The sequence below is a fragment of the Pseudomassariella vexata genome (genome assembly GCF_002105095.1).
Source record: "Pseudomassariella vexata strain CBS 129021 chromosome Unknown BCR38scaffold_6, whole genome shotgun sequence".
Taxonomy (NCBI): domain Eukaryota; kingdom Fungi; phylum Ascomycota; class Sordariomycetes; order Amphisphaeriales; family Pseudomassariaceae; genus Pseudomassariella; species Pseudomassariella vexata.
In genome coordinates, this window is record NW_024467961.1 from 1,305,229 (window position 1) to 1,324,773 (window position 19,545).

The 19,545-nt window shown below is 52.2% G+C and overlaps 7 protein-coding genes across 7 annotated transcripts; 4 read left to right on the plus strand and 3 right to left on the minus strand.

The window, feature by feature from the left end:
- Positions 1-163: 163 nt before the first annotated feature.
- On the plus strand, positions 164-1,294 carry BCR38DRAFT_513657 (uncharacterized protein). The gene is given in 2 exon segments (XM_040865058.1): positions 164-786; positions 799-1,294. The coding sequence occupies 2 exon segments, from the start codon at positions 647-649 to the stop codon at positions 935-937; spliced, it is 279 nt and encodes a 92-aa protein (XP_040716286.1). The 5' UTR covers positions 164-646; the 3' UTR covers positions 938-1,294.
- A 471-nt stretch (positions 1,295-1,765) lies between these two features.
- On the minus strand, positions 1,766-2,287 carry BCR38DRAFT_457375 (thioredoxin-like protein; the record flags this gene model as incomplete). The annotated part of the gene is made up of 3 exons (XM_040862035.1): positions 1,766-1,961; positions 2,050-2,154; positions 2,265-2,287. 3 exons carry the CDS (start codon positions 2,285-2,287, stop codon positions 1,766-1,768), a joined length of 324 nt encoding a protein of 107 aa, XP_040716287.1.
- A 1,896-nt stretch (positions 2,288-4,183) lies between these two features.
- Positions 4,184-5,472, plus strand: BCR38DRAFT_341562 (acyl transferase/acyl hydrolase/lysophospholipase; the record flags this gene model as incomplete). Its single annotated transcript, XM_040855878.1, has 3 exons — positions 4,184-4,365; positions 4,468-4,728; positions 4,779-5,472. 3 exons carry the CDS (start codon positions 4,184-4,186, stop codon positions 5,470-5,472), a joined length of 1,137 nt encoding a protein of 378 aa, XP_040716288.1.
- An 896-nt stretch (positions 5,473-6,368) lies between these two features.
- Positions 6,369-8,739, plus strand: BCR38DRAFT_192037 (ankyrin repeat-containing domain protein). The gene is made up of 2 exons (XM_040854014.1): positions 6,369-6,641; positions 6,692-8,739. Exons 1-2 carry the CDS (start codon positions 6,622-6,624, stop codon positions 8,478-8,480), a joined length of 1,809 nt encoding a protein of 602 aa, XP_040716289.1. The 5' UTR covers positions 6,369-6,621; the 3' UTR covers positions 8,481-8,739.
- Positions 8,740-10,375: 1,636 nt separating this feature from the next.
- Positions 10,376-12,916, minus strand: BCR38DRAFT_484602 (uncharacterized protein; the record flags this gene model as incomplete). Its single annotated transcript, XM_040863765.1, has 1 exon — positions 10,376-12,916. One exon carries the CDS (start codon positions 12,914-12,916, stop codon positions 10,376-10,378), a length of 2,541 nt encoding a protein of 846 aa, XP_040716290.1.
- A 4,136-nt stretch (positions 12,917-17,052) lies between these two features.
- Positions 17,053-18,495, plus strand: BCR38DRAFT_457377 (Nuf2 family protein; the record flags this gene model as incomplete). The annotated part of the gene is made up of 2 exons (XM_040862036.1): positions 17,053-18,327; positions 18,382-18,495. 2 exons carry the CDS (start codon positions 17,053-17,055, stop codon positions 18,493-18,495), a joined length of 1,389 nt encoding a protein of 462 aa, XP_040716291.1.
- Positions 18,496-18,750: 255 nt separating this feature from the next.
- Positions 18,751-19,455, minus strand: BCR38DRAFT_301941 (uncharacterized protein; the record flags this gene model as incomplete). Its single annotated transcript, XM_040854570.1, has 1 exon — positions 18,751-19,455. A coding segment is annotated over one exon (705 nt), but the record flags the coding sequence as incomplete, so codon positions are not given.
- Between the last annotated feature and the right edge of the window lie 90 nt (positions 19,456-19,545).

Genomic DNA, 19,545 nt, shown 5'->3' on the forward strand with positions numbered 1-19,545 from the left:
CTCGCATACAAGACTAACTGTGCAATCCCTATATGCATACATGCGGCACAGGCATGATAATTAACGCCACAGGCGTTGAATGCAAACTTGGCAGCCTACCCAAGTATCTAATATTCACACTAAGGCCGATTGTGCTTTGGACAACACTTCCAGAAGCATTCGGCGTCCAACTCTAAGCCCAACTTAGGAGGCGAGTCGGATCTTGAGCTGGCGGCCATTACCCACCGAGTGACATTGTCCAGATTTGGTCGACAAGCTTAAATGCCCCAAACAGAATTGCAGATAAATCCGCACGATATATACTTCATCGTGAAGTGTTCGCCTTCGGCTCTAAGCTAGATTATAGTGACACCAGATCCATCAGCCATAAAAGTACCTACGATATCCTGGGCCTTTTGACGAAGATCCCACTTCCCTGGAACAGTCCATCGTGCAGCCAAAATGGGCGAGACACTCGTCACCTGCCCCAGCAGCAAGCGCTGCTCCTACCTTCTCCCCCTCCTCTACAATAAAGGAAAATTCTAACTGCGCCTCGCCACCACTCTCAAAGTCCCGCCTCCAAGCTCCCGGCCTCCTACATGGACGCTGAAGTCATACCCACCGACCTTGCCTCCCTCCAGCCTGCCAAGCCCTCCTCAAAGGCGCAATGCTGATCTGCCACGTCGGCCCATTTTTCCACTCGCGCGAGAAAGACATGGGCTTCAATCTGATCGACGCAGCCGTATCCGAGACCCAGCGTCCAGGCAACCTTTTTAAACACTCCATCTTCTCGAGCTCGCTATGCACGTAGCGCCGGAGCCTCGTGCAGCACGACTTCAAAAGCTACGTCGAAGAGCGGCTGTTCCTGCGCCCGCTCAACTTCACTGTTCGGCAGCTGACAAACTTCATGGACGCGTACTCAGCCCTACTGCTGGCCACTGGGATAGACCCGTCCTAGAGAAGTTATGGGACCCGGACATGCAGTCTAGTCGCGTTGAGTTTCGCCTCGGCGGCGGCTAAGGTGTTCAATGAGAGGGAAGAGCGCTATCTGGCACTGTACCCGCTTTGCTCCACTCTGCCGGTATCGGAAGGGGATTTGGTGCGGGTAATTGGGAGGCAGGTTGGCAAGAAGACGGAGGTTAGGACGCCGACGTCTGAGGTGGGTGTGCAGAAGACTATGGGATATCTCTACGGCGGGCGAGAGCCTGCCGTGTATAGCGGTCGTTTAGTGATGGACGATTTCCAGCTAAGTGCCGAGGGGGATCTTCGGCCTGACACTTCTTGGGATGAAGCCGAGAGGCTCGTGGCTTCCTATACTATCTGGGGCACCAGGGAAGCCCGGATGTGCTGCGGTGACTGCTGGGAATGGAGCCCACTAACTTCGAGGAACTGGTCTAGCTGGAATTGTCGGAGGAGTCCTGCTCGGCAACAAAAACCTAGCCTCGAAAGAATTCTCACGCCAAGCTATTTCTCCCGTTTCTTTACAACCAGTCTCCCGGTACTGGAAGTTGACGTCACCGGAAAAGCCCGGGCCCCGATGTCGCGGCTAAATAGTACGATTGTCACCATTATCTTCATAGTTGTGACGAAGAACAGAATGATATTGGACCATGAAACTATCTATGCCGAGAAAGACAATACCCTTTTGTCGGCGCTGTGTTTGAATCCATCACGCGTATTTCTGCGACGGCCGCAATGACCGCGTCCGGCTCAGCCCGTAACCATTGAATCGTATCTCTTATGTACCACCTTCGTTTCTGTTGCCAAACCAGGGGATATCGAAAATTTACTCAGTTCCCTTCTTGAGCAGGGCAATGAGGCCGTTGGGGTTAGCACCGACCAGCTCGTCTGCCTTCTCGCCGTCCTTGAACAGCATAAAGGTGGGCATAGCGCGGATGCCGAGCTCTTGACTCAGCTCCGGCAGCTCGTCAACGTCGATCTTGGCGAAGAAGATGTCCTTGTATTGCTCCTCGTTGGAGTAACTGTAGCGGAGGGGGGGGGTAGTTAGCAAGAGGTGGCAGTGCTTTAGGCTTCATGCAAAATGGCGCCTCGTGCGGACAGTACACTCACTTGGTCAGGATGGGAGCAATGGACTTGCAAGGACCACACCAGGTCGCAAAGCAGTCGAGCATAACGACCTTGTTGTTCTTCAGGGCCTCCTTCCAGGCCTCGGTGCTGTGATAGAGTCAGTATTGTCCTACTTTACACCGGTCCAGCCGTCGCACACACGAGGGTGGGGTAGCTCTCGGTGCGACAAACGCGGTTCGGACCCAAGGAGGACGTACGACTGCAGGTTGTGGATAGTCATTTTGGGCGAGGTGAAGTGGAATTGGCGAGTTTGGGATGCAAATGGGCGCGATTGCTTAAGGATGCTTGTTGGATTGAGTCGGAAAGTAGACTGAGTTGCTCTGAGAAATGTGGTTGACATGGAGGGTGGATCTCGGATAAGAGGTTTCGGATAGGAGTGGCAGAAGCGGGCGTTATTTATGTCGCTCTGTAATGGAGACGAGCTCGGAAGAAAAGAAGCTTCCAAGATCAATTCTAAAACGCCTGAATGTACACTTGAATGTACACCTGTATGTACACCTGTATGTACAGTAGTGGCTACCTAGTAAGCAAAAGTACGTCGAATGAAGAGCTGCTACAAAAAAAGATTGGCCTTGTCTTGCGTGTCATGTATCTTCAGAATCTTTGATTTGTCAGGGTGTGCGATGACGCTATTTGTGCTGCAGAAAATATTTCTGGAAAAACGGATCGTGATGCACGCTCCAACAAGTGCCCAAAGCACCAGTGCGTTGAAGACCGATAACCTGCTTGCTAGTACCGACTGCCGATCGAGAGGTAACCCACAAACTCCCAGCTCGCGTCTGGGATCCATCATGCTGTCTGTCTGGTGCCTATCGAAGGCCAAGCAGCAGCACTTGGGCATGAGATGGAATCGCCGTCCATTTTATGGTTCGCAGACGGATTAGACCCCCAGTTGTAATCAGACCACAATCGTTCTTCCATTGGCCTTCTAACATGCCAATCTGTCAAGGATCTGCCATCAATAATCAATTGGATAGTTGGCGCCTTCATCACGAGCCGTCACCAGCTCCCAGTTAACGTCGATTCCAGATCTTGAGGTGTCGTGGGCATTAGGTCAAACACTTTGCGGATCCAGAGCAATCCAAACAAGGCTTTGCTTGGAATTGACAAGCTTGTACCATAGGCATTTTTCGGGCATCTCCTTGGATTTCAATCATGCGTCTTCCAGTTCAGGCTCATGTGATAGTCGATGATGAGTCTGGCTGGGTTGTTGGACGTCTGCGCCAACCTGCAGAGAACCAACATGCATATATGCAGCCTGCTGTATCTGCGCGTTTCCATTTCTTTAGCATCAGCTGAGTGTTCAAGCTGTCAATTTGCCCCTATCTCCCCTGTTTGACACTATTCTTATCGTCCCTTCATGTGTTCTACCAGTCAGGTTGCGCCACGATTAGAGTTCCAGAACGGCTTAATAGTGAGATGAGGTAGGGTGTCAATTGTGTCAATTGCGCATCAACCCCAAACCTGCACCAGGACACACAGCCTACCCCGATAGCTGGCAGAAACAGGGGCCATTGTCCAGTCAAATCTATCGGGTTACTGTCGTGCGCGCGCCACTCAGGGGCAGTATGCATTGTGTCACCTGTGCTCAAACACAGTGGCCTTGATGCTACCTCGACGTCGCAAACCTGTGGCACAGTGATCGGGAGCTGCGTTACATCTACTATACGCATCATGGTCATCTGCCCGAGTGACCAGCGAGGCTACCTCGTCGCACGGCGCCTCGACCCATGCGAAACATACTGAACTGCGTCAACGACGCTCAATATGGCCAACCCGGTCCCTCATGTGGAAATCCACAAGGCAGATTCGGCCAGGGTCGTCATCCTGCTTCTCGAGATATATAGTTGGTGTGCTTCTAGGATACAGTCGGTTTGGCTATGCTCATTCTCGTTAAACTCGCTCTCTCATACCAACTTCTCCCATCATATCCAGCCATCTCTGTTATATTTCAGCGACTCTTGTTTCCAGCGATATACCTATATTCGTCTATTTCTCCCGCCGTCCTCTCCAACTTGGGGGTTTCATTCTCGCTTTCGCGCTCTTCCTTGCCAACTCCCTGATCATGAATGACACTCGCCCAAGATGCGTTCTATCCATCGGTGAGTGCACACACATGTATAACTTGCTTCAAATCAAACTAATGGTGCTAGATGGTGGTGGTGTTCGGGGCATCTCGGCCATACTTCAACTCGGCCTCATCATGAAAACCGTCAATCGGAAATTGAAAAGACCCAGAGGCCAACACTTGCTTCCCTGGCAGGTTTTCAGCCTCATTGGGGGGACCAGTACTGGCGGGTGAGTTTGATCTCGAGTACACGCCTTCGATATGGATGTTGGCAACTCCGTGGTCGCCTGTACGCTCACCTTGGACATACTCTGATTGAGCGGCTTCCGCAGAATTCTCGCTGTAATGCTCGGTCGCTTGAAAATGAGTACAGATGAATGCCTCGACGAGTATTGCAAGCTTTCCAAAATAGTGTTCCAGCCGAAGAGGGCGCGTGCAGACATACCCCGTCGAGCTGCGGACAGGTTGACTGCAGATGAAAGGTTTGACGCCGACGTACTTGAGCAACAGATCCGCGCAGTCATCGAAAAGAAGATAGGAGATGCCGACATACCTCTGATGGACGACGAGGGGGAGATTTCCCCTTGCAGAGTGTAAGTCCTTAGAAATGCCCTCACCGAACCATATTGATCTCTCTACCCAGTTTCGTCTGTAGCAAAATGTCAAGCGTCGGACACGTGTCTCTTCTAAGGTCATACGAAAATGAGAACCAGCCGGATAGTATTTCCGACAGGTGCAAGTTGTGGGAGGCCTGCCGAGCCACCTCTGCAGCTTCAACTTTTTTCTCACCTTGTAAGATTGCCGGCAGGGTGTTCATTGATGGTGCTTTGGGTATGAACAATCCTGTGGAGGCGGTTTGGCAGGAAGCCAAAGACCTCTGGGGCGACGGAAATACCGTTATTATTAGCCTCGGGACTGGCGAAAAACCTTCCACGACAACGCATGAGGGCCTCACGGGTATTGTCAAGACCCTGGAAGAAATAGCCACAGAGACACAAAACACGGCCAACCGATTTATTCAGCGCAACAACGACCTTGTCGAGCGCGACTTCTATTATCGCTTCAACGTCCCAGGTCTTGGTCGAGTTGGTCTACATGAGTATCAACGCGTGGAGTTGTTGGAGGAACAGACAGATGGGTACCTGAACAGGCATGAGATCAGTCAGAGGCTGTTGAGGTGCGCAGAGAAGCTGCGTGAGGTATGCCAGAGTCCTCTATTCGGTACGAGCCCCCCCGTCTTCAGCTTGCCAATGCGCATGGCAATCGAATACAACTACGAACCGAGTACACGCCGCCGAATAACCTTGAACGAATGTATTCACGGCTGGGGAGGTTAGGATCTGGGCGATAGGTTGAGTACTCGGTACATGTCAAATAGGGCGTCGAACAACAGCTATTCTAGGTTATTCTACAGCGTCGAAAGCATTCGTCTCTCCACCAATCATCCTGTGAAGTACTTTGATGCCGCCTTCTGCATGGCGGCTTGTTAAATACTACATGCTGACTGACTTGACAGACATACTGGACATTCCAATTTACAAGCTAAACGACATCGAAAGAAGTAAGATATACCATGCTTAGTCTAACACACGCAACCCTGCTCACTGTTGAAGGCTGTCTCGCCTCCTTATACAACGCAAGCCCCGACTACGATTATCAGCTGTCGAGTATCGACAGTCCTGTCACTGAAACCTGTGACTGGCTTACCGACAACTCAAGTTTCAGGAGTTGGCTCGCCCAGGATTCAGCACATCTCCTATGGCTTACGGGTCACGCCGGTCAAGGCAAAACCGTCCTCGCAAAGCACGCTGCCAACGCCCTACCGAGGCTCGCCAGCGGCGCAATCGTCTGCTCGTTTTTCTTCAAGGATGGAGAGGCCAGTCGAATGGAAGCCCACCAAGCATTAAGTTCCATGCTTTATCGGATCTATTCAAAGCTGCCGAGAGAGATACACACGTCACGCCGATACTTCGACTTTAAAGGTGACGCGGTCACAAAGTCAGTTGAGCAACTGTGGCAGCTAATCACTCTGGTACCGTCTCGGATCATTCTGATTCTCGATGGATTGGACGGGTGCGCGCAGGCAACTCGCGACCGTCTCCTGCATCAGATCGCATCGACATTTGAACTCCCTACGAATACGAAATCAGCTTCGCTGAGGGCAAACCTCAAAGTCCTCATCACAAGCAGGCCCGATGCTGTCATTGAGAGGCGACTCAGCCGCATCCGCCATTCCATCCATCGCGTTCAGTGTCCAGACCAGGGACCGCTATTAAAGCTCAACATCGAAAGGGTCATTTACGCCAACGTCAAACAACTCGAAATTGATGGTACTCTGGCCTGGAAAGCCGCGAGATTTCTCGAGTGTGAGCTCGTGAAATCAGCCGGACAGACATATCTGTGGCTTGCTCTCATGTTCAAAAAGATCGCAAACATGAAACGCCGCAGCATTGATAATATTAAGATAGCACTCCAGAGTCCAGTTGATGGTCTTGATACTCTGCAAGTATAATGCCCCTTGGCTGTAGAGGCGTATATGCTAATTTGGCGGTGCAGCTACGAGAACTCCTTTCGAGAAACAGATAATTACAAGGACTCAAGGGCCTTGCTACAGATTGTACTCACGGCGACTAGCCCCATGTCGCTTCATCAAATCAATGTCGCGATGGGGATCAATGCGAAGACTTCGTCGATTGAGGGACTGCTAGAATGTCTGGAACCCAACATGGAGGAAACCGTCACGGGACTGGGCAGGATCTTCATCGCAATCCGCAATGACAAGGTGGAGCTCATTCACCAGACGGCTCGACAATTTCTGCTTAGGACGGAGGCGTCTCAAAACGGACAGGGTTCGTGGAGGCATTCCATCGACCTGCTGGAGAGCAATCTGTTGCTTGCTGAGAAGTGCGTGGCCTGCCTCCTCATGCAGGATTGGGTTCGTCTGACAAAATCCTCCGCCATCCCCTACCGACCCACCACGCAGACTTCCAAGGACGCTATGAACTGGCAAGTTACCACCAGCAACTTGGAAATAGACGACAACCCTCTCGTTGCGTGGAGAGAAACCTTTGATTGGAGCACCAAAGAGCCTATTAAGTCTTTCTGCACATACGCCGCCAAAAACTGGTTTCACCACCTTCAAGTCTTTGGGCCCTCGTTTAGCGATCAGGGAGACTTGGTTAATCTGCGCGAGCAAGCCCGTCGGTTGTGTGATCTCAGACAGAGATACTTTGGTGTATGGTGGAGCATCTACGCCAACATCAACAAAGACACCCGAATCGAGTCTTACATGCACTTCCTCGCCCAGCGCGGCGATTTTGCCATTATGCAAGGACTCGTCGATAGCAATTCGTGCTCCGTCTTCCTCGACGAGGACAAGAGGGCATTTGATGATAGGGGCAGTGAGGATGAGAATCTGCAGAAAAGGGGTAATGACCTACTCATTACCGCGACCAAATACGAGCAGAAAAGTGCGGTCGAGTGGCTGCTTCAGCAAGACAGCGACGGTTTTCTGGAAATGGGAACCGCTCTCCTCGTCGCCATCGACAACCACATGGACCCTATTGTCCAGATCCTGGTAGATGAGGTTGCCGACTTGAATGAGGCCCACCGCGACCTCGCCTCGGTCGAGGGCAGATACGAGGAAGATGAGTTCTCCAAGTCCACCCCGCTCGAGGTGGCCCTGCGGTCCAACAACCTGTCGGCCATGAACCTTCTGCTGGAGAACGGCGCGGAATTCCAGCAGGTCGATTCCTGCGGCTATACGCCGTGGGCACAAGTCATCTTTGGCGATGAGCTGAAGTACTTCAAGGGCAACACGGCTGTGACCGCGATCAAAAAGGGGAAGGAGTCCCGACGCTCGGAGCCGGCATCCAGTACAGCTATGGTGGAAGCCATGATCTCCCACGGGGTACACCCGAATGCTGCCGACTACCTGAACCGGACCCCGCTGCACTATGCTGCAATCGCTGGTGATTCGGACATAATCCGGACTTTGCTGGCTGCGGGCGCTTCGTCCGACATACAGGCCAAAGTGGACGAGGAGAGCAACGTGCTTAGGACGCCCTACAGGATGGCGAAGGCTTTGGGGCACAAGGAACAGGCGGCACTGCTCAAGATTGCATCCCCAACGACGACAACCCCTGAAGAGTACGAGGGCAACTACACGTTGTCAAGCTCGCCGCCGCCGTCTACGGGGTTGAAGAGGCAGGCTTCGGGACCGGCGGGTTGGCATGAGTCCAGACGGCCACGCTCTGGAGGCTTTGATCCTCGTGAGCTGGGAGTACGACATGGTGCACTGCCGTTTCGCGAGAAGCATGTCGTGAGCACATTGAGGAGATCTTGATCAATACGGTGCAGGGAATGTGCACCATTTCCTCTGTGGTGAGACTTGGATTGATACATCGGTTCGTGACTAGTGGTGGGATTCGGGATTTAGGAGTCATCATAGACGGACCCAGGGGCGTAATGACTAATTTAATAGCAAGGAGAATTAATGATAAATTACGCGATAGCATCATGGATAGGCGTATTAATTCCCGTAGAACAAGGCGTAATTGTAGTTAAAGCAACCCTCAGTTATTTACCCACCCCTGACTGTTTCCTTGGTACTCCACTATTCCCATCATAACTGACCCGTCTCTGCTGCCGCGGTCATATCGGATGAGAGCCCTAAAGTCCCCAACAACTTCATTTGCCCGTATTATTCCAGCTCGATTGCCCATGGACACGCCCTTTGGTTCTAATAACCCGCAGCACCCGATATGTATCCACATGTTGCGAAATTAACTCCTCTTGTGCAGGTTACGGATATGCACAAACTTCCCCAACGCGTTGGCGTGCGTCATTGGGGTCTTGGTTGGAAGTAGCCTCGAAGTCTAAGTTCGCCCACGAATAGAGTGCAACAGTTCGTGATCTAACCTACACCATCAATTTGAGAGTTGTCGCTTCGACGACTGGACAAGGATGACCCCATGAAACCCGGTTATAGTTTCGGAGCCCTACATGGGTACGAAATGCAGTCCTCGAACTTATCTCTAATGATTCTTCGACCAGTCCACCGTAACTGAGGACGAATGAGAGCAAGTTAGAAGTCGTACGGCGCACGTCACAGCATTCGATACGAGCAACGAACGGAATCGATTCTTGGGCTCAGGAAAGTGCCTTTCGCATTTTCTTCCGCAAATTAACAACTCGTACATGTGAGCAATAAATGCCTTCAGGAATACTTCAGCAACCCTTCGTGAGGACTAGCGGCATGCCGAGTGGTGACCTCCGTGTTCCAGACTTCACGGTAGAAAACCCGCAAGCTTGTTTGGCTGGTCCCAAAGTATCCTCTATGTGTAGAAGAAAAATGCCGCGATAAAAATCAGAAAAGTGCCTTTTTTCCGCCCTTCCGACCTCCATCCCCCTTCCGTAGAAAGTAAAAAGAAACACAGGGCCATTTCCCTAAATGAATTGGCCAATCCGCCCTCTCATCAAATTGTTGAGGAAATTGTAACGCTTCGTACAGAGCAGGGCGCATGAGGAACCGAGGGCATGGTCGGCCGCTATGTGTAAAAATAGGAAGCTCCAGGCATACCATGTGTGTTAACTTCGCAACGTGGAATGGGTATTCAAGCCCGAACCTCTGCGTTGGCAAGAAAAAAGCCTAAGTGGTATCATTGTAAACTGCGCCCCTCGAAAGTGAAAAATCAGTGTGGTATCGCAGTATATTCGACAGGAATTGAAATAAAAGGTCAGACCGTAGCGTTTGCTTCGGCGCCGTCAGGTGAAGTCTATAGGTCGTAAAAGTCGTATCTTACATGCGTCGGGCGTATGTATTGGTGAGATAATGAGGGGCCGGCGAGAGTATACGAAAGTGCCGGTGTTGAAGCATACTGACGCGTTAGTTGTCGACGGGCGAAGTGCAAATAGCTGCTGAGACAAGAGGCAATGACGATATCAAGTGGGGAGATAGGCTGCTTTTAGTTTGTTTTCGGATGTTTTTGGTGATGGTCGGATTGAAAGAGTAAGGAAATGGTGAATGAGCGAATAGAGGTCAGTATCGCAGAGTTGTAAAGAGAATATGAATGAATGTGTTGCGAGTCTCAGCGATGGTGGATACCTCGTTCGTCTCTGAGTTTGCAAGGAAATGTCGAATGACTGTCAATCCATATCTCCCTTGTTGATCATCGTCGTCCCTTAGGTTTGTCAGTTACGAGCCTGGCACAAATCTCCACGCACGACCATGCCAGCAGCTTATTGCGTAACGGGCTCAGCACTCCTTCTTCTCTCGCCAGATGCCCTAGGAGCAATCTCTAAAAGCTTGGCCCTGCCAGCGCTAAAGTTGCGGACGTGTCCTCTGCCGAAGTTGATGCTAGTTGCTCTCTGCGGTAGGGGACTTTCGCCTTCCGAGAGCAGACGTCCTTCTTCGCTGTCTCTTCCAATGCCGGTTTCTTTATCGGCATCTTCGGAGTTTTGAAGAAAACCTTCCCGGCTTCGCATTGTCTCGGTGTAACGCGTGACTGTCGGTGTTTGTGTTTGGTTTACAGCACCCCACTTTGGGGATCGCCTGTCCTCGCCCTCATCCTCATCCTCGTTGCTGCTAAGTCGCGCCTCACCGGTTGACTTGCGATGCAATTTGTTGTTGATTGCGGTCTTGAGATACTCCTCGTCGGCAACGTGTTCATCGTCCCCTTGGTCCCCTTGTTCCGATTCCCTAGAACCAGAACGCATGGGATAGTTTGACAAGGAACCACGCAGTCCGGACGAAGCGCGTTTCCCAGCGGCCCGTCCAGACAGCCACGAGGCTTCCGAGTCGATCGATGCCAGCGACATCGACATAGGCGCCGGAGAAGGTTGCACTTCATCTCGGCGTCCTGGTATCGAAATGGGCGATGCACGGTTTTCGGAATTGGGCGTGTCGTACCGCATGGCCACTTCGTCGGCAATGACAGGCAAAGGCCCTGAGGGTAGAGGTTCAGCCTCCGGGGATGCCACTCGAGAGTCAGGCGGTGACAAAGGTAATTCCGGAAGGTCTTCCCTGAAACGTGACATTGTACGTTTCGGGACCTTGGAACTCAACTGCCGTACTGGCACGTAGTTGATGGCCGCCGGCGATGGTTGATTTATCATCGAATCGCGCATGGAGTCGCGGGACGTGTTCGAGAAAGACGAGGGTCCTGAAGTGTGCCTTGCTTTCGCGCCCCTTCCCCATCTAAAGAGAGAGGTCCAAGGCCTAGATGAAGAACCGTCCGACGACCTCCCGCCAGAGAAAGAGTCTTGAGACTTTGAAGCTAGTTGAGAAGATTCCGCCGGTGCTGGCTTAGCTCCCATCTTCTCCTCAATTGGGTTAGTTGGCGATTTTGACCGCTGTTTCCGTGACCGGATGAAGCCCATAAATTTTGGACTTATTGACCGGGACCGCGGTGATGATGGAGGCTTTGGAGCTTCTTCAGATGCTACTTCCGCCTCCACGTCCACCTCTGAAGCTTTCGCTAGCGCCAGCGGCTCGATTTGGATGCTATCGGTGCGGTGGAACTCATCCAACGGCGACGGTGTGCGTCCTCGATTGTTTTCTGAGCTGTCATTGTGTTGTGCCGATCGTTTTTCGCGTTGCCGCGACGAGTCAACCGATGGTCTCCTCCGCGAAGAAGTAACGACAGCGGATGTGGTGTCGACTCCCAACCCAACCATTTCGCGGCCCATTACACCCCTCTCCAGGTTTTGCGGCGATGGCATACCATTTCTGGCTGCTTCGGCTTCTTCTTGTTTGTCCCTCTCGGCTCGTCGCGCTAGCCTTCTTTCTAGCCTTTCCCGTTCTCTCTGTTTCTTACGTTCCCTCCGGCGCGTATCCCGCTCCATCAACTCCCGCAGGTCAGATGCATCCAAATCATCGGCCAAGTCATCTATCCTCTTGTGGGCCTTGAGAGTTTCCTGTGGTATTGGACCCTTTTCAGATATCTTTCTCTTCTGTGACAAGGCGTGCATCGGCCCTGAACCGGACGAGGCCCCGTATATGGGATTGGACGAGTACCGTAAAGTCGGACGTGGAGCCAGAGCGTCAAGTGCAGACACCCTCCAAGAGGCCTGCTCCGAGTCTGACGACATGGAGGAATCGATCGACTCGGGGATGGGGAGCGAGAGGTCGGAGTCGTGACCCTCCCGTGTCTTGCTGCTGAGGCCCGGCCTCAGCCGCTTACTGCTTTTCTTCATTGGCCGTCCCATGGTCCAGCCGTCAGTACCAGGTCGAACGGGCGCTGTGTTGGCATGGCTTAGGGCCTTGATCTCGGCCTCGCGATCGTGGTCTTCTTTCTGTCTTTTATTCGACTTCTTGCGGGACATAGGCTGCCCCCTTCTCTTGTTGCGAGAGTTGTTGTGGTGAAGAGTGGGCACTCGATCCCCGAATGGATCAGGTTCTTGTGCGCACCCAGACCCATGCGCCACGGCGAAAGATGGGTCTTGCCCCTTGTTTCCATAATGGTCGTTTATGGCATCCGGGATTGGCCTTGTCGGTAAAGGTGGGACCGAATCCTGCCGGGCCCGGGCGACACGAATCGAGTCTCGACGGCCTGGCGAGAAGCTGTAGGTGCGGGGCCGCCTCTGTAGCTTTTTATTACTAGCGGAGTTGGTTCGCTGTGTCTTGTTAAGTCCCAACGCCCCGAGGGTGGTCATCGTTGATTCCACAATTGGCTCGGTCATCGATCGCGGCGGGGCATTGGGGGTTGCGTCTTGTCGTACTCGTCCACGTCTAGGAGATCGTTTGCGCGAGCCTTTACGCCTGAACGGCCAGAAGGCCATGATTCCAGGCGGTGGGGACCGCAAGGCGGAAGACCCTTAGGAATGCGATGTTACCCCCCTGCAGGGTCGATGGCTGCTGTCGTTAATGCTTGTTGAAGATGGCTCGACGGGCATCGCCATGGGCGCGGTTCAATGTATGGCTGCAATTGCAAGTTTCGAGCTTGTTGGACAGCGTTATAGCAGAATGCGGTGCTGTCTCTGTGTGTCGCAAATGGTAGCGAATATGGAATTCGCCTCAACCTTTTCCACTCGTAAATTCGTAATGTCGACCTGACTCGCCAAATCCAGAGTTGCACGGCAGTCGGGAAGTTGTCGTGCGCGCCAATTTATTTGTCCCACCCAGTTCGAGTTACTGGTTGCTAGTTGCTGGTGCTTTCCCAAGCAGGTGGAAGCAACGACTCAGCCAAAGAGTGGAATATTTGCTGTCCGCGTGTTGTAAATGCAAAAACCCGCCTCCGCCAGGGACCTTGTCGTTCATGCGTGATCCAACGCTTGGAAATGACTAAAAGTTCGTGTTGGAATGTTCAGGTTCTTCAATGGCGGCGGGGGCGAGTAAAGCAGCAGGAATGCAGACTGAAAACTGGGGGTAGTGGATGGTGAAGTTCCCAGGGTGTGGCAGGGAATGCCATTATATGGATTTTCCAGACGTCACCCTACGCCAACGCCCTACTAACTCTAGGTCGTACTCCGTCAAAGACTCCAAACCGTTTCTGGAGCCTCGACTTCTTGTTCAAAAGTCTCTGCAAGTGCTGCTCGACTTCTAACGGTTAGGTGTAGTGTACGCAATGGTTCACTTGCAAGCACGGCATTCAGAGGTTTATGCTGTTTTCACCACCAACTTGCCCACACAGCTTCGAACGCACAGCAGTGAAGAGGACATAGAGGGTGTTACGTTTGTCCATCATGCCATATCTATTCATGGACAAGGTACACTCAACCAACTTGACCCTCTTCTTCTAGGTGCCCGAAGGAAGTCCCAAGAAACCAAGACGGCCAGTTGCAGGAACAGAACTCGCCCACTGCGGGACCATGTTCCTGAGTGAGTACCGATACTAGTCCTGTTCCTGGCCATGGGAACGAACCAGGACCGAGATGGCCCAGACTCGGGTGTTGGTCAATTCGCCTTCAATGGGCGGGTGAACTTCAAAATGCCTCCTTCACAAATTACAGGTGCCAAAAGCTTTGAAAATGGCTCTCGTCTATTTACCGCCAAAGGTTCCAAACGCGCTAGAACGGCTTTTGGCCCTGGGCAACCCACGAGAGATCGATGATGTAAGGGTCCAGAGCAGCAACAGAGAGTGAATAGCTTAAATACTGGCACCTACACGAGGCAGCAAAGAAATGCCCCGCCGAATGTTCGATTGGGCGGGCCGCTGCTACCATTTACTACGTATGTCGTATCCAAGTCTTCAAACATTACCACTCTGTCCCGCTCTGTATTCCGGTTTTCAATCTGAAAATGCACTTTCGGCCCTTACCAAACTGGATTTTTCCCTCCAGTTCCATCGACAGCATTCATCAGTGTCACCAGGTTCATGTCGGAGTCATTGGCCAACCTGGGCGGTTTCCCAAGAATTGGCGGAAAAGATGCGAGGTTGCGATGCGATGCTGTGAGCCACAGGACAGCTTCGAAGGGCTTCGCTAGTGCCCTGGTGGCGTGGCTTGCTCCGATCCGCCCATGTTGGTCATATCATCGCTGCAGTTGGCCATGAACTTGCAGAAACCGCGTTGCTCTCCTCTCTTTGACCACCATGGAGCAAACGGAAGACAGGCCGAGTGCAGAAACGATGCTTCATAGCGCACTGCCAGCCTGCACCTGCCATTGACTTTTCCATTGATAACCTTACCCAGGCGTCACGGCGTGTCGCGGCGCAAAACCCATCTGATCAAGCTATCACAATTCCCCGGAAACAGGGATTGACATATCAATCCGACGGCTCTACTCGGGACAGGTACCTGTACATGAGCGTCTAAATTGCGGCCGCACTGCAGAACAACAAGGGAACTGACATATCTCATCTGCCTCCATCTTAGATCCGATATATGCTCGTATTCACCGTTTGGCAAAACCAAAAAAAACGTGGCCAGCGTCGCCTTGTAACTCGTTTCCCAAGCACCACAGCTCCCAATTTGTCTCGAAATTGCTGCATATTTTCTGGACATCCAACAATCATGCGATACTGCGTGTTTTAGCGAGATAGTCACTCGAGAGAGTCACTGGACATTAGCCCTTGTGGCGCCCAATTGTCACGCCCGGTTGGCAACCTTGAAAAAGGCCAAAGCTCCCCAGCCCAAGCTAAGATTGGTATGGGATCGACAGCTACATGATTGGCGTCATCGTGGGGCCGTCCTATTCATCGCATTTCCCTGTTATGCAGCGGACGTCATCGAAATCCCTCTTCCTCCACTGCCTGCCCACGCATTTATCCAGGGTCCGTTCTAGGCTGTTTCGACAGCGTAATGAAGTGGCTTAATGCTTGACAGCATTGGCAGATGCAGGCCAGGGACGACGATTCCCCATTATTTGCGCTTATTCAGAGTCTGCCTCCGTTGGTGCATGCTGCGGGGGTTGACCACGTCCAGTCCTGCCTGTCAGACTGACACGTAGTACCGTTCCCCTGCCGTCGTGCATGCGGAAACAGTGCCTGAGAGAAGCTTGGTAGATGTCGGTCTCAGGGCACGCAAACGGGGTTCGCTCGGTGTACAATTATGATGGCGCTTGATAAGCAATCCTTCATCAACGACAGCGCGCCTGATGGTGTGTAGAGACCGCCTGCTTGGGAATAGTGATTGGATGCGGTTGTCCAACCAAGAATATTTAGGCGTTCTTCTAGAAATATGCAACGAGCCTCGTGACGGTGCTCATCATCAGGAATCGATCAAACAATCTGGCAAACAAGATTCTACGCCAATCCTTTATGTGTAATCGGATATGGAAATTCGACCCGAACATTCTGTGAAGTAAGAGCCAGCTTCGCCCCGACTTTGAGGCTGAACCAATGGGTGTTCGCTTCTCATATCCACGAGCTCAGCCTTCTGACGGATGTTGATATTGCGCAAGGGTTCAGGACATCAATATGACCATCATCTTGCGCCGGCAACCAATCAGAAGCTACAGATGCGGAAATGAGAATCTCAGCCCAGCTTATAGCATGGAAATTAATGTCGTCTAACTCCAAAAGCTTCAATGAAAGTTCGAAATGCATTCGAAAAGGTCCAGTTGGATGGTTCCCGCCGTGCCGCATCAGGGTAGCCGCGTGGAGATGCCGCCTGCTGCTGACGATCTTGTCATTATTTGGTAGTAACCCCGGATACAACCTTCCAGGATAAAGATTGTTAGCGTCGCGCCAGGTATCAAAATTTGTTAATCAGTATCCTGTGCGCAGTTTTCTATAGGAGCGTGAGCTGTTGCTTCACTAAAATCTACCGCAAAAGGTGGATGCCTGGCACGGCGCTAACAATGTTTAGCCCGGGGGACGGTATAGGGTCACGTTGGATCGTCCGTAGGAAAATGCTCAGGAGATCGCCACCCGCACATATACTGCACAAAATGACTGTAATAGATGTAGAAACCTCGAATAAAATGGAGATCTTATCAATCTGTTGTTTCGGCAGTCTCAGAGAGCTGGGTCGCTCTTGCATCTACACGAACACGACAGTGAGAATGGTGATTGAGCTCTGATCAATGATCCAGACCAATTCATACCTACCTCCAGTGTCTGGTCATGGCGAGTTGGCGCGACCGGTCTCCTCTCGTCCCTGGTATTCTACGTCAGGACCAGGAAGTCTTGAACTTGAAAATGATTTCAGTATATATGAAAGGAAATCTCCGCAGATTTCGTTGCTCAGCCATGTAGCGATGATCTTGAAATGCTGGTGAGAATTCAAGAAATCCATTTGTGGTTGATAATCGTCAAGGGCAACTATCGATCAAAAGTAAGTACCTGCGCCTGTGCGCTTGTTTACGTGAGGGGCAGTGCGACGAATATGTGCACGAACATTCGAATTTTGGAGCTTGAGAACTTTGACACTTCAATACCGACATACCCAGAGAATCATACGATCCGATTAAACCAACAGCAACCTCGCTACCTGGAGGAACATCATAGTCGCATTGCGTCCATTAACGCGGCAAAATGACGTTTAATCCGCGCATGTCGATAATACCGCCGTCGCAGACCCAGTCGCGCACGACGCGCAAGAAGGAGGAGGAAGCCGATGCCTTCATGCGCCTGCCAGACAAGGAAATTGTAGGATGTATCACCGACATTGGTATTCCCTTCACCGTCGCCGACCTGTCAAAGCCGAACCCGTTGCAGGTCCAAATGATTTTCGAATGGTTCGCCGAGCTGCTGCTCAATGCGACACGCGACACCGTGGAACCTGCCATGCGCGCCGCGGCTGAGGACGTCTGCGGCGAGTACCTCGACATTGTGCCGCCGGATACGCGCAACCTCATGGGCTTCTACGTGTCTTTGCGCAAGCTGCTGCTCGAGTGCGGCATCACCGACTTTAGCTTCATGGACCTGTACAAGCCAACTCGCGAGCGACTCGTCAAGATCTTCAGCTACCTCATCAACTTCGTGCGCTTCCGCGAGAGCCAGACTAACGTCATCGATGAACACTTCAACAAGGCGGAGCAAACCAAGGCCCGCATCGAGGCACTGTACGGTGAGAACCAGGACATGGAGGTGCGGCTAGCCGACATGAAACACAACCGGAAGGCAATGGAGGCACAGGTACGCGAAAAGACGGCGCGGAACGAAGAGTTGAAGAAGAATCTGCTGGAACTGCGGCGCAATCAAGAGAAGGTGGCTGCACGATTGGAGGAGGCCAAGGCGAAGAAGGGCGAGCTGGCACAAAGGCTGGAAAACAAGACGGCGGAGAAGCTGCAACTCAGACAGGAGAGCGCCAAGTTGCGACCATATACATTGCAGAGTCCAACAGTGCTACAGACGAGCCTAACAGAGCTCAACAACACCCTCAGTTCGGATAAGGCGCATATCGATTCCCTCGACCGAAGGGCTCGCGCTCTGCAAACCTCGGCCGACTCCTTTACCGTCGTCGCGGCAGATGTCGCTTCATGTATCAAGCTGTTGGACGAGATCGCGGGCGAACTTGCCAAGGAGGAGGACGAGAACGCTAAGAACGCGAGACAGCGCGATGCTCTTTCGGAACGAGGCAACAGCGTTCGTGAGGTCGAGCGAACCGAGGCTCTGCTGTCACGGCAGCTGTCGAAGTGGAATGAGCGAACAGAGAAGCTTCGCGATCACAGCCGAGAAAAGGCGCAGGAGGCCAAGGAGAAAATGGAGGAACTGCGGGCACTGCACAGAAAATTGACGGAAGAGCGTGGGGCGAAGGGAACCGAGATTGAGAGACGACGTGTGCGCATCGAGCAGACTGAGAAAAAGGCATGTCCCATGCTCGTTTCCCCTTTGAGGCCTGTGTACTAACTCCATTTACAGATGTTGGATCTCAAGGAGAACATCGAGAACGAGGTTCACGCCGCCTATGACGAGTATCTCAAGATGGAATCTCACATCAAGCTGTACATCACCGAGATGGAGCAGGCCATCTGAGCCCGTTCGTGCTGTTTGGATTTCCTGTTTATATCATGACTAATGAGAGGATACCACGGTTCGGCGTCAGGAGTTGTTACATCGACTGTATGAAGCATCGATTTGGAGATTGTATATACCTCACAAGGCCAGGCGTTGGAATTCAGGGGCCTAGTACGAATTGATAGAGAACCACCTTGAGCAAAGGCTCTCACGCTATGGCGGTTCACTGGTCGCTTCCCGTTGATCTTGCCCGTGATCCTCGTGCTCGTTGTGATCCCAGTCCCCACGACGAAATTGAAACCACCGGCCGAGAACCCTCCCAACTTCAACGGTGCGGCCCGACCACCCCCTTTCCTCTGTATCCAATCCCAACCTTCGAGCACCACCACTCAAGATGGGAAGTTTTTCCTTCAACAGGTCCTCCAATCCTGCTCTGTCCCCGTGCTTCCATGGCTCAATTACAGCGACTTGCCATCCCAACCGATGTCCAGTCTCGACCAACACTGCACTTGTATCGCCCAAGCCCTGTGCGCTCCATTCACTAGTGTCGCGGTGCATGTTGAGCATTCCGTAGATGACGAGATGAGGGGGCCTCCTGTGGCTGACATTGAACGTTGATGGTGGTGCAGATATCCTCGAAGTTTGGGATGAAAAGACAGCTAGATATGCGCGCAGATGTGTGACTGTAGGCACATATACAGTTCGTATGTGCCTTGCTATGGCTACTTGATAGATAGGAGATGACAGGAGGGTTTGCCCAACTCGGGCGGCTTGGATTTCTGGAGTAGCGTCCATTCTCTGGGCAGCAGCCTCATCTTCGTGGTGTTCCGAAGACGTATGATGACGGATATCCTCAAGGAGTGACGCCAAGAAATCCGACCTCAATGAGCATATAACCAAAGTCGTGGGATGAACGTGGTAATTCAAGACGTATGTGAGAAGCTCAGAAGGCAAGGCGGGTGAGAGGACCAGTGGTGAAGACATGGGAGCCTATTGTGACTTCACAATGGTCAGAATGAAATACATGCTTGAGTAAATATAAGCAAGAAGGCCCACCTCCAAAGGTCT